Source organism: Ischnura elegans, chromosome 9 (genome assembly GCF_921293095.1).
Source record: "Ischnura elegans chromosome 9, ioIscEleg1.1, whole genome shotgun sequence".
In the NCBI taxonomy this organism is placed as follows: Eukaryota; Metazoa; Arthropoda; class Insecta; order Odonata; family Coenagrionidae; genus Ischnura; species Ischnura elegans.
In genome coordinates, this window is record NC_060254.1 from 33,862,798 (window position 1) to 33,885,243 (window position 22,446).

The 22,446-nt window shown below is 40.6% G+C and overlaps 1 protein-coding gene across 1 annotated transcript in view; it reads right to left on the minus strand.

Moving 5' to 3' along the window:
* LOC124166063 (aryl hydrocarbon receptor nuclear translocator homolog) overlaps nucleotides 1-22,446 on the minus strand; it is a 138,071-nt gene that overhangs the window by 108,819 nt on the left and 6,806 nt on the right. The window contains exon 2 of the mRNA XM_046543677.1: nucleotides 14,207-14,255. Coding sequence (XP_046399633.1) covers nucleotides 14,207-14,255 — 49 coding nt within the window. The remainder of the gene's footprint in view (nucleotides 1-14,206; nucleotides 14,256-22,446) is intronic.

Consider the following 22,446-nt stretch of genomic DNA (forward strand, 5'->3'; position numbering starts at 1 on the left):
GACGTGGCGTTATTTAAACGCGAAAAAATGAGTCATTTACATGCCTAAATGATAGAAAGAAAGTAAAACAAATGAATTTTCCGCAGTACTGCAAGAAACACTTAACTTTGTCACGCGCACGGCTACTAAATTAATAACCACCTAGTCTGGATAAATTATTCAAAAATCTGCTTCGATAAAGATGGGATGATTGCATACTTAGATCGGTCATGGGCATATCCACGTTCGAATCCCGGCTAAGCAAAATCAGTTGTATTCAAAGCGAATTTCACCCAAGATGTAGTTAAAACTAATATCATTTTATTATTACTTAGAGAAAGTATGGTCAAATTAATTTTGATAAATTATTCTCAGTCATAAATAAAAAGGTCTGGAGTATTCTCCGCGACATTCGAGCGGAAACATAAAAGGTTCATTTTCTAGGTTGACTGCGTTAAAAATGGATACATCATAAAAAACCCAAAATCTTACCGGAACGTAAAATAAACAGCAAAAAATTGCGAAAAAATAGTATTCATTTTATAAACTTTAAACAACACAAAAGAACAATCACTGACACGCCAAGATAAAAGATATCACGGAGGAACTACAAATTTCACAGACGCGATAAAGCACATTACTTGACTTCCCTCTTAAAAAGTGAAAATTTAATGAGTGGAATAATAATATTGAATACAATACAATAAAGGTCAAAATTACCATTCTAAAATTTCCGAGCAACTTATCATACGGCCAACGACTACACGCCATCCAGTTAGGTTCTTGAGAATAATGCAGAAGTTTCTCGCAAGGAAATGAAATGGCACGCGGCTAATCACGTGGCATTTATGACGAAAGTAGACAACCTGTAACTTCTTTACGCACAAGAAACCCGTGTAATATTCTGTTAATAGGCGAAACAGTAAACATTAAACCATAAAAAACACAGCATACACTATTTGCATGAAATAAAATTAATGGCAGGTACAAATTCAATACAACAGTATAAATACAAAACAACAAAATATATTTTCAATAGGGTGGTTTCCTATTATTTTTTTATTGCCTAAATCGAAAGTACTCCTGGAGTACGTATTTCACGCTTTTAGATTTTTTAATGACGACATCAATTTTTCGCGATTAAACGAAAAGTGAAACATTTCAAGCGCGCGAAAACGCGACGGCTAAGTAGGATTGATGGGAAAAAGTCCGTGTGACCTATTTCTGGTTCCCCCTGCCGCCTTGTGAGGTGACCTTGGGGCGAGGCTTGAGCGCTGATACGACGCAGGTTGCTAGCAGGTAGCTGAGTACCCTGCATGCTGGTAGCGCTGGGCTTAAATAAGTATTATTAATACCTTATCAAACGAAGAAACTTTCCGACCTTAGCCAGTTTTAATAGGTGATTATTAAGACGTTTCCCTGAGCGCTGTGCCTCATGCATGCATTGGTAATCTCAGACGATGTAAAACTCCCGACTACTCGTATAGAAACTAGGTCCCTGTGACGTCACGTGGAGTGGACTCGCATTGGCACCAATCTGGCCTTTTCCAAATGAGGTTAAAATTGACCGTTGCCATTCGTCTTAACTGGGATTTCTAAAACCAAATAATTTGTATATTATGAATACACTAATGGTGGGTAAGGAATCGCAATCAATGCATTTCGTTTTCTTTGATGAAGGAAACTACCCTATTGACTGACTTCACGAGTGGATCCTTTCGTGTCTAAGGGGCTCAATGAATGCCTCCAGAGGGTAAGATTAATGATGAGAGGGTAATCCTAAGATATTTCCCACAAAAAAAGGGCCATGCATACTTTCCCTCACTGGCATTTAAAACTGAGTAAAACGTCATAGTTTTTGTGGCTCCTCAACTCCTATCGCGCATGCGATGTAGTTCGACGTAGTGAGTCGGTTAAGCAATGCAACAAAAACTAAGCTATGTTACGTTCTTATAACTTGAAGATTTGCCCTTTTAATTAATACACCCGACGGAAGATGGCAATCCTGAACACAACTTAGGATTTTATTGGCATACAAAATCCATTCAGGCACGAAAAAAACAGACGCCTTTTTCTTAAGATTCTCCACATACACCTACCGGGACACTTCAGGATGAAAAACGGAAGATATCGAGACGTGACAACGGAAGAACCAATCAACGCCACGCATGCAAACGCTTTGGAATGCGCTTCGGCTCGAAGCCTTCGAGTGACGTTCATGTCTGGCGAATATGAGGAGCCGTATCAATTTCAAATTCCTTGCGCGATAGAAGTGTGGCAACGTCTTCTAAATACATCATTCTTTTAGGTGACTTCAACAGAACTTAATTAGAGGTGCCACTTCCTATCTAATGGGTTATTGACACTGCAGTTGTAAAATGGTAAAAAGACAAAATAATCAAGCAAACACAGACAAATGAGCTAAAAAATGAAACAGAGAATGGTAAAAAAATAGGCAACATTAAGACTCAACCTTCACTCCAATTAATACTAATAAATATTGCTATCAACCACATGCATTTACAAGATTTGTACCTTAATGAATGTTTGACCCAGGAACAAGTTTTAATTATCGACCGGAGTCAACGATTACTCAACAACTAATTTATTTGCCAAAATCAGGGCTAACTCTTTCCTTTATACAATTCAATCATATTAATCATTCATAAAATTCATATTATTCATATAATTCAGATCATATCATTAACCCCCTCCCCCGTACTCTCCTCCAAAACATTTTTTTTTAACATGGAAACATAAAACCACGGAAAGTGGAAACAAATGAGCTAAACGCAAAAAATACACCTAGGATAGTAGGACTTGGAATGAATAGACAATGCACTAGGTACCACCCCATGACAAAAAAAAGACATTCAAAAATTCGCATACTATGTAAGAGGTAACCTTGCGCAGATAACATTCAAATAAATGTTCCACAAACGAACCATGGAAACATAAAACCACGGAAAATGGGGGATAATGAGCTCAACACAAAATCCAGCAAATATAGGAAGACTTAGGATGAATAGACAATTCACTAGGTACCACCCCTGAAACAAAAAGACACATTCAAAAATTACTAAGCTAGAGAAGAGGCAATCTTGTTTAGATATTGTTAAAAATGATCCGCAAAAATTCAAAAAACCATGGAAACATAAAACCACAGAAAATGGGGATAAATGTGCTCAACACAAAATACTGCAAGGATACGAAGACTTGGAATGAATAGACAATGCTCCAGCTACCAGCCCCGACAAAAAGTTACATTAAAATAGTCGCGTACTATATGAGAGGTAACCTTGCGCAGAAAATATTAAACAATGTTCCACACACATATAAAAACCATGGAAGCATAGACCAACGGAAATATACACCCAAGGAAAATAGAGACAAATGAGCTCAACACAAAAATACTGCAAGAATACGAAGACTCCGTATGAATAGACCTAGGGGACTGCAGAGAAAAGGCCCAATTCCATCCCACGGAAGGCTGATTTCTGTTGCCACTTCGGTCGCATTTTAATCGGCTTTCAAAAATGTCCACGGCGCGGTGATGAGTGCAATGCGATCCACTTTTTTCCAATATGTTGCAGTATAATGATTGTAATTGCGAGGAATAGCATTGAAGTGCAATGAATTAGATAAATAGCATCATTACGAATGTAAATTTCGGTTGACATCCCTAATTATTCCTTATTTCCCTGTGAAACTCGGATCAATTTGTCCGTCAGCGACGCGAGTGGCGATTTTTGTAAACCCATTTCAATGCGAGGTGGTTGACAACACATTCAAATGCCGACTTGAGGATCCTCTATTGTAATATTCGTGGAATTGACTATGCACTAGGTACCATCCGCGATAAAAAAAGGCGTTCAAAAATTCCCATGCTAGAGGGGAGAGGCAACCTTGCGCAGTTAGGCATGCCCGGCGCAAAAAGGCAAGTGCTCTAAGGGGAGAAAGGAAATGAGAGTGGAAGAGAGAGAGATAGGATCCGGGAGGCAATGAGTGGAGAGGGGACGGGGAGAAACGGCTTTAGAGGTGACGGGAGAGGCGCGGGAGAGTTAAGAGCCGAGAACAAAGCGAGGAGCGGAGAGTGCGGGGGCGGAGACCGCGATGCGGGGGTGGAGGTGGTGGGGGGGGAATAAAATGGCGGAGAGAGTGCACTGGGGAAGAGTTAAGAAGGCGGCGGTGGCGAGCTAATGGCGGGAGGCGAGCGAGGGAACACTGCCACCAAAAGGGACGGAGTCGCCACCATGTAAATGGGTGCCCACGGCAGGGGCCACTGCCCTCGAGACAAGGTGACTCACCACGCTTTTCCACAGCCCGCGAAAACGAGGTACAGTAGACCCTTGCTTTGCGACATTAATCCGTTCCAGAGGGCCCATCGTAAACCAAAATCTACCGTATTATGTTATTATTATTATAGTATTTTACCGATTAATGTAGGTTTCCATGGAGTACTAAAGAAGCAATCTGGGAGCCTCCCTTTCCTTTCAACACTTCCGTCTTCAATTCACTGTAAATTCTACACCCTTTCAATCTATCTAAAAATCCTATTCTCTTCTTTCCCCTTCCCCGTTTACCTAACATTTTACCCTCTTACACCGTTTTCAACAACCCCTCCCCACTAAGTACTCGCTCCATCCAAACCTTCTGTCTCCTCCGTATCTCATCTAAAAGTTGCTTCTCCTCACCCACCATGTCCAGCACTTCGTCGTTCTCCTCCTCTGTCCATTTCACCTTCTCCATTCTTCTCCATACCCACATAGTTTCCACGTTTCCGCACCGTAGAGAGCTACACTCCAGATCAAACTCTTCACCAACTTTTTCTTTAAACTCTTATGTAACAATCCTCTCAGAGGCTCCTTCCTGTTTATGAACGACCGTATTATGAATCGGCATTATTTCCCTAAGAGACATTAGAGAGCCGCTTTTCACAGTACGAGTAGGTACACAGGACAATTGGAGACGGAATACTCTCAGCTTCCCCACCCCCAGAGTAATCCGCGCTAAGCACCTGAATGCTTAAACCACGAATATTAGAAAACAGGATGGGATCAAAATGGGTTTGCCCAATCGTATTGTTGATACTCTATCGAAGCTCTCGTTTAATTAATTTCAACAATTCATTGTTTCAGACAATTATGATCGCACATTTCCGTCCAGCTTTTATCTTTTAATGTATACTTAAAAATCCAGAGTACTACGGAAAATTTCGAAAAGGCTGGATACCAAAGATGAAGCGTTTCCATGGTAACTGCAAACTGCATCCAAAAAAATGTTTGCGTTGCCATAACTATGGAGTGGCGACTCTATGTTTACAGACAAAAAATCTTCAAATTGTCTCCCCTACCACCTCCTCAATTATTGCAAATTCTTCCTGAAACACTCTGTATAAACGGGTCTTCTCTAGATTGCGTAACATCCAACAGGATTTTGCTGTTTTTTGTTTTTTTTTTTTTGCTGAGAAGTTTTGAAGCTGAGAAGTCTTGACAAATACAACCAAACGAGGGGGAGTGATGCCTCCTCTTCATGAGCACTGAGCACTGGCGTCGATTTTTCATGGTAATCATGATCCGAGAATTTATGTGAACATCACTCTCAACTCGATTCGTTGAACGGAGGGAAGCAATTTCTCTTCTTCCACTTCTACTACTTGCACTCTAATTTTGACAATTTCACATCTTGCAATCTTAAGACCGCCTTTCAATACTGAATTACCCAAAAACGAATTTTGTGCGAATTGTCTTAGTTTTTCATTAAGGTATTCCTCTAATAGTCAACAAAAAAAGTACTTAACATGCATGAAAATGACACGGATGAAAACTCACGTACTGCCCGTCAACTGAGCGAGCAGTTAAGATGGAAAATTTAATTTTCTCTGCGATAAATCTGCCTACGATCATTATAATCTCACACATACTAAGCCTACAGAAATAGAAATGCATACATGGCAACCTGCTGATACGATTATGCAACAATTTTTGCTTTTGAAAGTTCAGGAGTACAGATAAACGCTGACGGCTGCCTCCAGCAAGCTCCTCGTATATCATGAACCATTCTGAAAAAAAACAGAATACCACGCAGGAGAAATACAATTCTCTTATTCGCTAAAAGTTAATAATAACCCATGTTTTAACGAGAAAAGAAGAAGGAAGAATAAAAGAAGGGTCCACCATTCCCACTAAATTAGCTTCGAATGGGTAACTGATACCGCCATTTTAGTTGGGAGATAAACTCCCGCAAGAGAAATTATCTCTAAACGTAGCTAAAAAAAACCTAATCTTAGCTTTTAAGGAGAAATTTCGTTGCCTTGAATACCGTTGTAAAAAGTGAAGTTCGCTTATCTGGAGCCCATTAACATCAGAATACCAAAATCGACCTCTGGAAGTGTCTCGCTACGGAGCGCCTGATTTGATTAGAAGAGAGCAGGCAAAGACAACTGCGGTAATTTTGCGACAGGTTTAACAAGTTCAAAATTTTGGCAATGGTCACTTGAAAAGAGAGCGACGAAACAAAACACGGAAAAACACGAGAGTTGCTCATTTTCAAACCATCAGAAACGGCAGTGAAATAAATTTGGTGCCCGAGCTTGTTCATTCTCAAAAGCCATGAGCAGTAAATATCAATAAAGAGATGTATGAGTACAATCCATTGTTCAGCGCTTATGCATGCCGTAAGCGGCCGTTCAAACCAGAGTTCAAGGCTGAAGAATGATCAGGATTCGAAACATGTTTCATCACCCTCAGCCAAACGCCAATATGATATTAGCATAGCAAGAAAACTTAAGCGGAGAGTTGGATATTTCGTCAGGCACAAGAAAAGCATGTACATTTTCTGAAGTTTAACTGTCATCTTCAGAGAAGCAAAAAGGTGGCCTGATGTTTTTTTTTTTGAACCGGCATTGCTCTGATTTGCCAACATTATTTCCGAAAGCCATCTTTATAAATAAGATGCATCAGAGCCTCCTATAGCTTCGCACAAAAATAATTGAAACATACTTTTTACGTGACATCGAAATCATTTCAATGACAGTGAGTATTAATTACCTTTCCGAAAACTTAGTTTCAGTCCCAGGGTAGCCGTGATTTTTTGGTGCCAGTAGTTCCACAAAAAAGGCAAGTTATATACAATATAAAAATACGTTAATTCGGGAATAAAAGAGGAACGATGGTCGAGAGTTTTTCTTGTAGCATTTATGATCAATATTCCCATCATTTCCTTCAAGGTAAAACAGAGATTTCTATGAAATTCACTTCTCTTATCTAAACTTCTTTTCACGCTACTCCTTCAACTGAGGGTATGTAATTTGTTATTTTCCGTGTATTCCGAGAGAGGAAATAAAACTTAAAAGCCATAATAACTATGATAACAATGCATAGGCAAGTGCCATCACTATTTACATGATAAACGACTCTATGGTCGCCATTTTACTTCCAATGCAATTAACAGTTAAGAATGATATTTTAAGAAATGAAATCTGCGGAAAATGCGCAAAACAACATAAGTACTGTGCGATTGCCTCGAAACAATAAGATGACCTGCTCCCGGTCCGATTTTTAGGAGCCGACGCTTCTCGCCTTCATTTGTTTTCGCTATACAGAGCTGCGAAGGGCAAACTTCGCCAATTGAGCGGGAGCTCTCGTCGCGTCGACGCAAAGCCGAGCTGTGAAGGCACCCTTAACGCAAAATTGTAATGCAGTGTCGCATTCTACAGGATAACAACACTTTTCTCTGCCTTGCATAGGTTTATCAACTTACGAACTAGGTCTCAGAACGCATCTTGTTCGTACGTCGAGGTCCGATATTTATTTCCCTGACCGGCATGAAACCTGATTATTATTTTGTTTCAACTCTGAGGGCTAAGCGCGACGACTACCGTGGCGGCGTGGAGAGAGGTCCTCCCTGGAGACAGGCCGTGGACTGGAGGCGGCTTCCGCGGCGTGGTTTAGCGGGGGAGCGACCAATGAGACAGCGATTGGTATTCACGCCACGGGCACAGGTGGGGCTCCCGCGTGCTTTTGAGCGAGAGGGATAGGCGATGCGGTCGCGATGCCATCGGGAAAGGGTGGGGGAGGTTGACGGTGACAGGGTCCCTGGAACGGAAATGGGATGGGGAGAAGGTATATGGGAAGGGTCGCCACTTCCCTTGAGGGGACTCTTCGAGCAAGTCGATGGACACATTGGTGGCGGCAATAATTTTATCCAACAACATTGGGCTGGGAGTGTGATGGCCACAGTGGGAAGAATTTCGAGCTATGGATCGTACAGTCACGGATTCAAATCCTGGGTGAAACTGAATGAAAGTGCGAGGAGGAGCAATGAAAATAACTAACCCCCTTTCCTCGAATTTTAAATTCACTCTCCTGAGGCTTAATCTAGATTGAGGTCATTCCACGACTATCTAAAATAACCTTAAAGTTAAATCACTGTGTGAAGTAATCTTAAAATAGCGGCACATAACTTACATTCACTATATCAATGCTTCAACCCAACAAATATAGCTTCAACCCTTCAAATAGTTTATTCTTCATGAAGTGAATCTACTTAATTTAATCTTCACGAACTACGAAGAAATATCAACCTTCTTCGCTCACAAAACACAAGATGATAACAACAATAACAATTTGGTAGGATAAAATCTTTCAAAATTTTGTCTCTTTTTGCAAAACCTCCCGATTTTTTAATGGCTTCACCGACACTCTCCTTGCTCTTGGCCTTTCGTTAGGCGCAATATTGGAATTGCTGAGTTCAGGCGCAATGTGTCCTGCAGGCACGGATGTGAAAAAACATTATTAACTCTTAGCATGGCTCAGCGATCATTTGAAATCAGCACCATTATTAGTGTATTCGAACACGTAAATGATGTCTTATTTGCTTTATGTATGTACCCCTTTACTTACCGTCATACGGCCCCGGACCGATCCAGTAAGGTGCGATTTAACGCGCTCTTTAGGCTATTAAGTATTATTATATGTAATGTATTTTAGCATGTGAATTCTAAAAGATCGGTGTTCTTTTATTTTGCTAACTTATTCAGCTAATAATGCTTATACTTGCTTTATTGTACCATTTTTTTGTTTACATAAGATAAATAATCCGCCACTGACTTGTCGGTATAAATGCGAAAAGAAAAAGGCTGCATAGAGAATGTCAAAACAAACTCCTACTATAAGCGCCAAGAGTCTATCCCGACTAGTGTCGCGGAGAAATTAAAAAAAAAAACTTGCTCTGGGCCTGTCAGATCCATTGCGTCCGACGGAATCATTAGGCAGCATTCATGATAGTCTCCGTATGTAAAAGGAACCGAAAAAAAACAGACGGGCAGACCTGCAGAATACGACAAGAAGGGAAGATTTTGTTAAGTGGCATAGGGATTGACTGAGGTTAACGTGGGGAAACAAGAAAAACAGAAATGTGTAGCGTCCCTGGGATGGGCAGATTATGGAAAGGGAACTCCGCCACCTTAACATAAAAAAAACAAGCGATGAGGAAGAAGCGCACCCTATTTGTCGAGTTTGACCGCGTGGCAACCCACCATATCCTCCCGAAATCGCAATTCCAGTTAAATCGCCGTACGAGCGATGACGGTCGGGAAAAGCACGTATAAATCCACTACGGACGAGGGCTGGGCTTTCGTGGAATTCCGGCTGTCGCTTGGCTCTCACACTAGGAGGACACATCCGAAATAGCACGACATCTCACGGAGAGAATATTGAATGAAGCGCCTTAATTAAGAAGACAGATCGCATCGGAAAAGGTAACACGAAAAATTCCATCAACATATGCATGCATTTGGCATGCAGGACAAAACTACCATGAGATATGAAAAAATATTTACTAGAGGCATTATGAGCTATAAAACATGGAAGTTTAATAATAAAAATTAACAGCCAGCTATGGCGTCAACACGCAAACATTTCAGGTAACAGAAAATTATTTCAAGGCAATGTGATAGCATTTTCGTCATACACGGCATGAACATCGCTGGCGAAAATTCACAAGGTAGGACGGATACCTACCACGGGATCATAAAACGTTTTCACATTTGGAACATCAAAGATACATTGACAAGGATATGCTTTAACCTATTGTTCCTTCTAACTTGAATAAAATATTCATAACCAGAAAATTTCCACCTAAAAGCTAATGCAAAAAATAAAATTTATAAATAAATGGGAGCGTTTAACCTCCCCGGGAATAGATGTTTAAACGATGATTCCGGCAAAAGGATCTTCAATTGCATGCGAGATGACTAAGTGAAACTTTCTCATGGATGAATAAATACACATAAATTAGTCTAATCCACACTATATTTCCTCTAGAAAATTACACGGGAGAGTTGAAACCGGTCGAGTTGTACCAAATGAGGGAGGATTAGATAAAGTTGCCATTAGTAAGATATATTTACAAAACCATGGATAATTATTCTGCGGCTATTGCATTCAGCCATTAAGTCATAAATTGAAAAAAAATGTTATTTATAGACCAAGTTATAATAAATAATTTAGAGAAACGTGCCAAATGAGTATATTAGCGACAATGAGGAGCAATAATGTCCCAACGCCCTTAAAAAGGAAAGTTAAATGCTGTAAATGGCAAGCACTCTATAATCTGAGGGGAGCCCAATTCAACAAAATTGATGGAATTTCCACAACAGTATAATATATTGAAGATTATCATTCAAAATATTCTTTGAATCGCCCATAAATTAACTTTTATTTACGAAAGAACCTATCGCCTAGATAAGCAGTCCTACCACATTCTTCGCACAGTAATTTGTTACTTTGAGTTTATCACAATCAAAGGAAAAAGACTGTACAAAAAAGACTGAACAATCTGAGCACTGATAAAATCATGATGGGATAGCACAGAATATATATACGACAAGGAGATCGGATAAGTACGGTGGCTTAAGATTTAGCCTCCCACCCCAAAGTCCCGGGTTCAGATATAGGCGTTGGCGGAGATTTTCAGTGATTTCTCGATCCCTGCTTGAGCGCTGAGAAGAAGGTACAACGGATGCAGCACAACGACCGTCGCATTGGACGGATAACGTTAAGGTCCACTCAACGCCTTTCGTTAGTATCAAGCTAAAGCCGACGCCAGGTACTTCGAATTCAGTTTGTCGGTTGGGACGTTAAGTTCTCGTCCCCTTGGGACCTTTCGTTAATATCAAGCTGAATCCGACGCCAGGTTCTTCAGATGCAGTAATTCGTCCGTCGGATGGGATGTAAAGTTATAGTCCCCATGGCGCCTTTCGTATGTATCAAGCTAAAGCCGACGCCGGGTTTCTCTCCAGCCTTCTTTCCCTACTTTTCCATCATAGCGCAACTGAGCTGTCGGTCACCTCCTTCAAGTACCCACCTAGGAATCCTCCAAATAGAGTGGACTCGAGGGGGTCAGGGTAACAGGAGAGGACATCACAGAGGTGAAGTGCGAGTGGGAAAGAGATGGACCGGCGTGGGATAACGCAAGGGACGGGGGTCCGAGTAAGAGGCAGAGAGTCTCCATCCAACCAAAGGAAACACACACAAATCCCGAGGTGGAAGCCGCACAGGGGGAGGGGCCGGGGGATTTCTGAAAACAGGGCAGGTGTGAGATGATACCGATTCGGGGAGAAGATAGGAGGGAGGCTGGGAAGACGGCTGTGAATAATAAACGAGATTGGCCCAAGAGTGAAGCGGGTGTGTGGAGTGGGTGTTGGTGGGATGAAAAAAAGGGGAGCGAGGATGGAGGCATTACGATTCACGACAAGCGATGGCTAAGACGTCGACCTGAAAAGGGTGAGGAGTGAAGGCCGGTTCACACGGTAACGTACGGACTCAACTTCACGACGCAAACTCAGGGAACGCCTGCTCAAGGAAGTAGGTTCTCGGCCACGAGAGCCAAAATACATAATTTTCATGATATTTACGCACAAAAACTTTTCCCATCACATACGACACCCATCGCGGTAATAAAGAAATATAGGTCACAAAGAGTACGAATTATTCAAGAGTTCTTCTTAATATGACACAATTCTCCTACAATTGGAGCCGACCATAGCGTCATATTTATATACGTAATTGCGCACATACAGCATTTCTAACAATTTACAGTAACGCAATAACAAACATTAAATATAAACGTAAACAATCAAAAAAAGAGTACGGGCTAAAAATGGAAGAGAACATAAATTCAAAACACGGGGAATGTGAGGTGGAGAAAGATTTTTTTTATTCGCCGGGGAATGGGACACAGCGAGATTGAAGTAACTATAGCCATTTCGATCCAAATACAGCATTTATTCGGAAATGACAAAAAAATATTGCGGTTACGTCCGTGACAGTCATCAGAGTCATTTAGACATCGATCACAGATATATACGGTCCAGGACACAAAATTAAGAGTCAAATTGAGAACAGATCTACATCTACATAATACCCTGCGAGCCACCTCTAGGGTGTTTGGCAGGGGGTGATCAATCACCAGCATGCAGCATGCATTTGGACTCCCATATGCACACCACACCGTCCAAAAAACGTCCCGTATAATAATAAACTACACTACTATATGCTGTTAGAAATAGAATCTAGAATAGAAATTCAGAAACATGCATTAAGTTTTACATAGGTTAGTAGGCTACACTACAAGTCATGCAATCTATTTACGAGTTCTATTGCTGCCGATATAATCTCTTATTGATCGTGGAAAAAATGACGTTCGGAATCTGTCTGTTCTGCAATCTATCTCTCTTATTTTATTTATAAGATCTGATCTTCCGTAGTAAGTTGGCGTCCGCAATGCAATGATTTGAAATTCAATGAGACTTTTCTGCAACTACTCTCCCCAACAGATGCACCATGGATATTAAGAACAACATACTAATTTAGCAGGAAAGATATAAATAAACCCTAGTTCTCTATTCACTCCTAGGGTACATCAGGCAAGCTGGTAAACCATTTGTGTCTTCTACGCATACCAGTACTAAACAAATTATAAAACCACGACAAAGACGAAAAACAGACACAACGGGGGAATATTCTGCTACCTCAGAAAAAAATAGCTGTCGAATGGGAAACACGCCGAAAGAGAATTTCGTCGTCAAAAATAATTCATTGCAAAAATAAACTTCCTACAGCAAAAAATATAAAAACCGAAAATAATGGGTAACCAGTACAAAAAAAGAATTCTACAATTGAGAAGTAGATTACGCCAGATTTCGCCAATAAGAAAGATGATAAAATATAATTCTATAAACTATGACTATTAAATAGAGAAAGAATAAACGAAATTAATGGGGAGGACTGTTCAAAAGTTTCATAGCGAGGCGATATAGATCTTTCGAGGAATTTCCTGAAACACTCCGCATGAAAGGCCTCTTCGGAAAATCAGAATTTACAAAGGAATAATTAAGGAAAGCAGAGAGACCTACTAAGGTGATAAAATATGCAGGGCGAATACTCAGCTTACTTACGGATGTCAAAGCTGACAAGAGAAAATGGATTTGGGAATAAATTACAAGTCAGATATAAAGAAGTAAAGTGAACAAGATTCTCCCACCAATTACTGTTAAATTATCACCTCTAGGAAATACTTGGAAAACAACGACGATTCGGAATAAAACCTACGAGAAACCAAAAATACATACTGTTACCAGTTTCTAGACAATTAAAAATACCTGACAATTCTTCTAACCAAAAATACGAGAATTTGAAGCAATGTAATTATAATTTTGACAGCGGAAGTAAATTGGAATGTGGGACGAACTGGTTGATGTGGATATTCTCCGAAAATAATGTGTCTATTACTACAATAATGAATACACCTATATTTCTAGAATAACACACAGCCTTAGGTGTGTTAAAATTACGACATTATTTTGTAACTTTTAAAAATAAGATTTACGTCGAGTTGGACTCGAAATTGATAAAAATTCATGGCAGAAAAAGATAACAGATAATAATCGTGGCATGACGAATTCATCGGAACATAACATTACATTAAGACACGATTATAATAAATGAATACACCTCTTTTCAAGAATAAAATAAATGTTATTATAATTATTCATCAGCAACAAATTAGTTCATTCAGCGTTTTCTGACCACTTACGACCTAACCACCTTCGAAATCGAAGATTGAACACAAAGAGAAACCCATTCATAGACAGGAGTATATTTCGCGAGAAAAATGAATGAACCTAACCCTGAAATTCACTTAAGGTTAAATAAGAAATACTTACCCTATGGAACCCGCACGTCGCTTCTGGAGAAGTTTGCCCGCATCAGACCCTGGAAAAATAAATAATTCATAATCAATGGTGAATATAAGAGTATACTCGAACCAAAAATTTCGTGACAAGATAAATTATCACGACCAACCATGTGTGAAGCTTTTCGGCTCCATAGATGGAGACATATAACCCATACGATTTCGTTCTTCCTTGCTACATTATTAAATGTGAAGGGTAACCACCTAATGTCTACTTCAAGAAACAATCGAGGCGATTTTAGTCACACCAGAGAGTTAAGATCATTTGGCCGTAAATAATTCAGCCAATCGGTAAAGATCTTAGACGCCTGTTGGATTACGTGGGGTGAGGTACCGAAGGGACCCTGAACGAAGCAAATATGGCGGCATTTGCTAACATGAGGTGATATTTAAACATAAATAAGTTTTCACCAATTTTTTTAATATGGGAAGATTTCGTCAATACTTTCTTGATACATTCATTGAATTGCAGAGGAAATACACTACACATACTTCTGCTACCTTTTCACAACTGCTTTCACGTTCCGATTAAAATCTACTACAGACAGCGGCCTTTGGAGTAGGATATGTCTTCGCTTTAACGATTACATATATAAATTGCGCACATTCAACAAAAACATGACACATTACCGGGAAAAAAACCGAACGTGCACCCACAGTAATACTTTCCCATGTGAGAAAATGCATATGATATGAGGGTTGCGGGTACGTAGGGGTAACCCCAAACACACATAAGCGCCAGGAAAATAACCACCAAAAGGAATAAAGAGGCATATATATCATTAGTCATCAATCCTAAGATTGGTTTCACGCAACTCTCCATTCCTATCTCCCATCCGCTAGACTTTTCATAGCGACGTATTTCTTCTCTTTTACATCCTTTATAACCTGTTACATGTAACTCATGCGGGGCCGTCCCTTGCCCTTTTTACCTACCACCTGTCCTAATACGATTGTTTTCATCAGGCCTCATAATGTGGCGAACTAAGTTGTCCCGTCTTCTGCTCAAGGCTTTTAGGAGACTTCTCTTTGCTCCCTTATGCGGTAGATTCATTTTATCTTCATCATTCTTCGATAGCACCACATTTCGAATGCTTCCACTATTTTCTTCCTTAAAGTAACTAGGCTAGAAGCCGTTCACAGCTGTCAACTTTGCCTCCTTTATAGGAAAAGTCATAATCGAGGAAAACGAGCCGCATAAATAATAAATGTCTTGGGAAGGATGCCCATGTACAGTTTTCTTAATTTTTTTCTTCAATGTAAAGCACCGAAACAAGCACTGAAGTACTAAAATCGTTTAAAAATTACTTTTCCCTCCAATAACCGCTCAAACCGAGAGAGAGAGATTCGAGTATATTTTTTCCCTGGCACCTTCTTCGCTACGCTTTCGACTCTTCTTCACATGCTGTGAATTCAAAACAACCGGAAGTGTTTAGAATTTCAGGGAACCCACGCAGCATTTCGATGAGAGAAAAAATCTGAAAGTCACTTTACATAAAGATGAACCTTTCATTTATTTGGAAAGAGTTATCACTCAAGATACATGATCCTCTTCCAGATAAACTTACGATATAAAAACTTTAATATTATTCTCCACTTCCTCCAAATATGAATAATATTGGGTTCTTCCAAATGACAAGAAGAAACTTATTTAAGCCTTCCACCTTTGCGGTTAGTTTCAACCTGGTAATTAAGTATGCAAACTGATATGCTTTCAAGTTCATATGTGATATAACTTTTTAAATAATATCGTTTTTATTATTCCTTTACTGAGGACCACAGAAGTCGAGGGGCGTAGGTGAATTTTTATACTTTTGGAGTTAAGTGCAGATAATCGTTGGTGGGGTACGCAATACATGTTGTCATGACAAAGGGATACAAGTAAATCACTGGTAGGTATACCACAGATAGATACAGTGATTCACTTGCATCCCGTTGTCACAGCAATATCGAGTCCCCTACCAACCACTATCCGAGCTTATCTCCAAATTCTAAAAACTGCACTTGTACCCCTAAGCTTCTATAGTCCTCAATTATCCTGGAATCGACGTTACTTCCCATTTAACTAGTAGTAAGACGTGCGGTCACACTCCGTCGCCGCAGCCCCTATATCTTTCTCATTTCCCGTATTTTTTTCAAACTAGATTTACTTCTAAACAATGACTTCCTAAAATGAATGGAACAACATAAAGTCTCGTCGGAGAACACATGAAAAAATACAGCGATACATATGTCACAGAAGGAATCCACACCATAACCCATCAATTATAGTTCAAATCGATTTTTGAAAAATAAAGCTTAACGAGAACCGGTAGAAAACCTCTAATAACAACGAAATAGGTACCGTTCATACAATCAATTTAAACTTTTTTAGGAATTATTATATTGAAATATTTGGTATTTTCAATGACAATAAGCACAATAGCCTCCATTGTTTCATTCAAAATGTCCTGTTTCAGCTGTTAGGCCATCTTCGGGCAAAAATTATCAGACAGAATAACTTATTAATGCGATGAGAGGTGTACTATCATCATTTTATTTTCCAATATATCCTCCCACCACGTGAGAGTTTTAAGTTTTGATTCAACTCAACTACTACACCTCTGAAAAAAGTATTTTTTTTCAAGTGAAATTTTGATGGGGGCCCGATTTCACACTTTTCCCATAAGAAAAGTTGGCAACCCAAGAGGAACTACTACCAGATGATTATAATGGCTATTTGCTATCCGCAGTCGCAACACATACGCAATTGCAGAGCGACAAGCCACGCGAGGTGAGCGGGGTCATTACTTTCCCTTCACTGGCAACGCGAGCCAGCCCCCACCCGGAATTCCTGTCTTCAACCAAAGGCACCACGGAATACTGTGACGCACGACAATGATGCCCCGTTTCCAATACACTCATCTTACTCTGGTCAGCACTGACCATGGTTACATTCAATTATTTAATCGATGCAATACAAATAAGCCAATGGCCATGCGGAAAACAGTTAACAGCGCAGGCCGTAACGAGCGATGGGTTGGGTGAAGGGGTACACCCATCGAAAAGTTCGGAATATATTGTGTTAAAATTGATTGAAGTTGAAAATATATGCGAAATTTTAAATTAATCACAACATAAAAAATTAGCGTCATGGCTAAGGGGCGATAGTAAAATAACTCATTGCGAACTGGACATCAGCTATCACATCAGTTAATTTCGAAGATCTAATAGCAAACCATTCACCGTGAAGTTCGTAAGAGAAAGTTTGAAGACCGGTTAATGGAACCAATTAACGAAAAATTAAAGAGTGGCATCATGTTCAGGTGCGATAACTATAACATAATAAATAACTCATTTCTTAATGGATATCAGCTATCATAGTGCGAAAATCTAACATAAGAACAAATGCTAAACAAACTAAATTAGAATTTTTCTTGCAGTTGTTCGACTACCGACAGACTAACTTCGTTTTCCGTTAATTTTATTTCTAGAAAACGGCCTTTATCCATCAGCTTCGCACAACTGTAGAGGAAATAAGAGTGAGTGATCGGTGGCGTCCGCCACACTCCGCGCCGAAGAGGATTACCTCGCGGCTCCTCACGGAAACGGGGCACGCATCCGCGCCGGCTGACCTACACCCGCGACTTGGCGCTCACCTCCGGGTGCATTCCTCGGGAGAGCGACAGACCCCGTACCGTATGCACCGAGACCACCGATGGCGCGTGTCAGCTTGAGAGCTCAGAAAAGCGCCAAAATATTGGCACGTCCCAGCGAGCCAGACTGATACTGCTCGAGTCTGGGCCAAGCTCGCTCGGCTAGTTACCTCTAGCTAGGAGTGTACTAACAAGTTTTTAAGGACATAAATAGGTAGTAGGAAATCGATTTCTCAGACAAGTACTGGAAAATCGAAACGAATACATAATTATGCAAACGAGTGGACATGTGACATCTTAACACGAGGTGAATATCTTCATTGATTCCCGAGTTAATTTTAATACCCCCTGACGAGGATATTTGAAAGGCTCCATAAGCACTATATTAACACGACGAAAACTGTACTGCTGTCTCGTGAATACCGCCGTTTGCTCAAATTTGTATCTGGACGCATCAGTAGGTACATTACCAAACACTTGTATTCCTTGTATTGTATTGATAATAGCGTGCCTATATGAGTACTCGAGTAATATCTGGGTACTATAAACACATGAACTCCAGCGCATTTTGCACACTACAACCTCCTCTACTAACATCTCGGCTAGAAATAAATGAATGGGAAAGCACTTGAAATGGGTATTCCACTAAGAAGTTCACGCAATGACATACACCGGCAATTATCGACTTCATGAGGCTTTTACTGATGCCGCCATGTCCTTGATAAAAAAAGCTATCGTGGTAAGAATTCAATATCGAGCTCGCACTGCCCCTGTCATCCCTAGCAGCCAGGACGGAACCAATGTGTTACCGAAGAAAAATTTGAAACCCAATCGAAATAGTAAATCATCATCACCCTATACCTCCAGTATTCTGGCGGTATAGTAGGTTTACATGGGACTAATTATAAATTACTGCACCCTGGCACCCTTCTCTCTTCCATTCTGTGTTACCATTCTGCCAAACCCAACACCCTGCCTATAACGGTTATCAAAATCACCCAATGCTAATAGTTCATAATAATACAAATTCAATATCCCTGACTCTTTCCGGATTTCCAGTACGATTTTTTTTATTTCCCTGACTTTCCATGTATGAAAAAGCAGTCACATGCTGTTATTTCATGGCAAAATGCAGAAAAATATATTTTGACAAAAAGGCAAGAAGAAGTAATAGTAGCAGGAATTTAAGTCTACCACCCCGTGCCGCGCAGCTACGGTGGCTCGCCATTCCAACGTAACAGTGCTTCGATTTTCATCATTTTGCTACGCCTCTACAGTTTTCCTTTTCACCATAACCTGATTCCCTGAAATTTCCATGACTTCCACCCCTGACGTTGATTTACTTGGCATATCTGAGGCTTCCCTGACTTCACCCTTATCATTTGCTCATATCTAAAATTTCGAACCTTTAACTCCAGATAATACTGAGGAAAAATTTCACATTCAAGGCATTGGCATATCTTGGCATGGGTCTCCTCTATATACTCTGAAAATTTCAATGGCAACTGTTTTAAAACTAGTTCCACGTCACGACGAAAAAGACTTTTCAAGTGAGAAAAAGCCACCCTCTTAACTGCCGTTGAAGTCTCCCCACATCCATCTGCTAACAGCATTCTTACAAAATTCTCACCCCGGTGTCAGTGATGAGGCATCATTTCGCCTAATGTTGGAATAAAAATGATTCCCCCCACAGTTGGATATCCTGGTAGTAAGATTAGGAGGATGCCGGGCGATTCAAAATAAGACATTATACCCCGCATAGCGTACGCATTGACGAAAATGTGAATTTTGAATGCAACATATTTTTACGAAAGGCAAAGTTAGGGTATGGATTAGGTCCCGCGGCTAAGCTTAGAGCCACCGAATGCGTCACCTGGTTTACGGATGAGTCTACGTTTAGACATTACGGTTATTAATTCTTCGTTAAAACTTTCGCGGGTGCTCGTCATTATGATTAAAAACTTTTGGGCTATGTCGCCGCGTCAATGCTTTGGGTGGCCCCAACGTTTCCCGACCGATGCTGGTCGCTTTTTCAAGGGATTATGGAGAGATGGGAATTTCAGATCTTTTCTTCTCCTGACACAGACACCTATATAAAGGATATTAAATTCCCATCTCTCCATAATCCCTTGAAAAAGCGACCAGCATCGATCGGGAAACGTTGGGGCCACCCAAAGCATTGACGCGGCGACATAGCCCAAAAGTTTTTAATCATAATTACGGTTATTTATGAAAATTTCGACCACATTCGTCGGATTAGCAGTCGTTGGCAAAAAGAGGGGACATTGCGAGAATGTTATGATATAAAAGAGCAACAATGAACTTCATTTTTTACTTAATTTCAGACGACATTCGTGGCACCTCACAATGACACGATGATAGCGCGTAATTTAGGCTCAAGCTTATCAAGAGTAACAAGCGAAAACACCGCCTTACCCCGAAATTAAACAAAACATCCTCCGCAACCTCCCCCTGTCAACTAGTGACCCCTGCGTGGGCCTTAAAAAAACCCCCATCGGGATGTTCCCAGCGTAGAGTGCGCCTTAGCACCAAGGACAACGGCCGAGCACTGCCCGTCGTCCGTCAGCGTTGAATGGGGTGACGTCGAAAGGGGGTAAAGAGACAGAATTACGATCCCGGGGCACGTATGACAATGCCGGCGCCGCCCCTCCGACGACGCCGTTCGTCTGCACGCGGCTCACGTCCCCTACCTCGGAGGGACAGGACGGAGGTGGGTGGGGACCAGGTATAACCCTACCCATCACCACCAGACGCAACCGCCTCCCCTGTGTCAGCCAGGGTCCGACCTTGGATCGGGCGGTTATATAAATACTGCGCGTACCTACTGCTTTGAGTTCAAAATAATGGAGTGGATTAGGTTGGTAAAGTGGTCAGCGTTCGCTTCCCGTCCCAAGGCCCCAGCTACATCGAGTGCGTACCAGAGATTTTCCGCGATATAACCCGGTTGATGGTTGGAGAACGTCAAACACATATTTTGGCTTTGAAATTGATATTTATATTACATTCATCCACATGCCTGAGGACCGGCTTACATTTTTAAAGACACTATAAATGTGTGTCCACCAGGGCCTGACCTTCGACGGAGAAATTACATAGTTGCTGCACATTTTGGTTTGAGCTCATGGGTGCATAGAACTGGTGTATGCATCCCATTCAAACGGCCTGGATCCAAACCACAGCGCACGCAGAAATGGGAGAAGTTGGGCCCTGCTAGAGAACTGTGTGAGATTTTTCACTGGGGTGGCCATATTTTAGCATGAAAATTCCCTTACAAGAAAAAACATGATAGTCAGCTAAATGCTTTCACTGTAGGACAAATTGACTTAAGAGACCAGAAATTTAAGGCCTTAAAAATGGTATTATATGAAACAACTTAGGTAGAATGAGACAGACAATGAGAATTACTCAATGGTTAAAATATTAATCAAACCTACGCTACCATCCCGGAATTTCAACCCCACACACTACATCAACCTGTTCTAAGTTCCTTCATGGCTCAGCGAAATAACACATTCTATTCATTCAAATTTCAAGCATTTCTGACAATTAAATCAGAAACTTCATTTCCGACCAAAAAAATCATGCTACAAGAAAAGGTTATTTTTCACTTAAATTTAAGTTGCCTCTTACACAGAAAAGTCGATGAACAACAAATAACAAAAGACCAAGATGTATTTGCAACAGATCAGGTTATAGGGAGGATTTTTGCCAATGAGGCCATGAAAAGAGAGGGGCTTGGTGCTGGCATAAGCCAAGAATCAAAGGAAGAATCCAGTCTAATAACAGTGGATGGAGTTAAATAGTTAACAATCTACAGCACAGCATATTTAGATATGAGTTTTCAAAGAAAAACGTACACAATTTGCTTTAAAACTCTACTTCATATTACTTGAAAATTATTAAACCTGTAACCAAATTCAAAATAAAGCAATGCCACATTAATACTACATTCTTCAAAATCCTCAATTCGTAAACTCCAGAATATGATAATTAGTTAGCACTACTCCAGCACTAAGGGTGGAAGACATAAACATTACAAATGAAAACCTCATAGCCCAAATGTTTCCAACAGAAATGACTGAATTTAAATTTGTGGGAACAGATGAAAATCCGATTTCGCAGTGAGTACAGAGGAAAATAAAGCTGTCATTGGACACATTCAAGGGGGTTGAGCACTCAGAGATTTCGCTCACCACGGGAGCCGTTCGCTTCGTAGCATACTTTCTGCTTCCCTGAATGGAAAAAGTAGAATGGTCACCACCTAGTGGCTTTTGAATAATCTAGCAACACACCATTGAACACGCAGAGCTAATATATGACCTCCTAACAATCAGAGACGAGTTCCCAGGCAAGTAGCGGCCAAAAAGACTGACTGCCACAAGAAATGACTGAGCACCTACAAAGCGGTTGCATTTAGTGGCAATTTCCTCAGCTTTTGTGGAGGAACTCTGACCACTCACTCCCCCTAAATGAGCCCTTCATCTCAGTAAATATTCCTCCTCAGGCTATAACCTCCTCCCCTATAAAAATCTGCCCATGAAACATTTTACTAGCT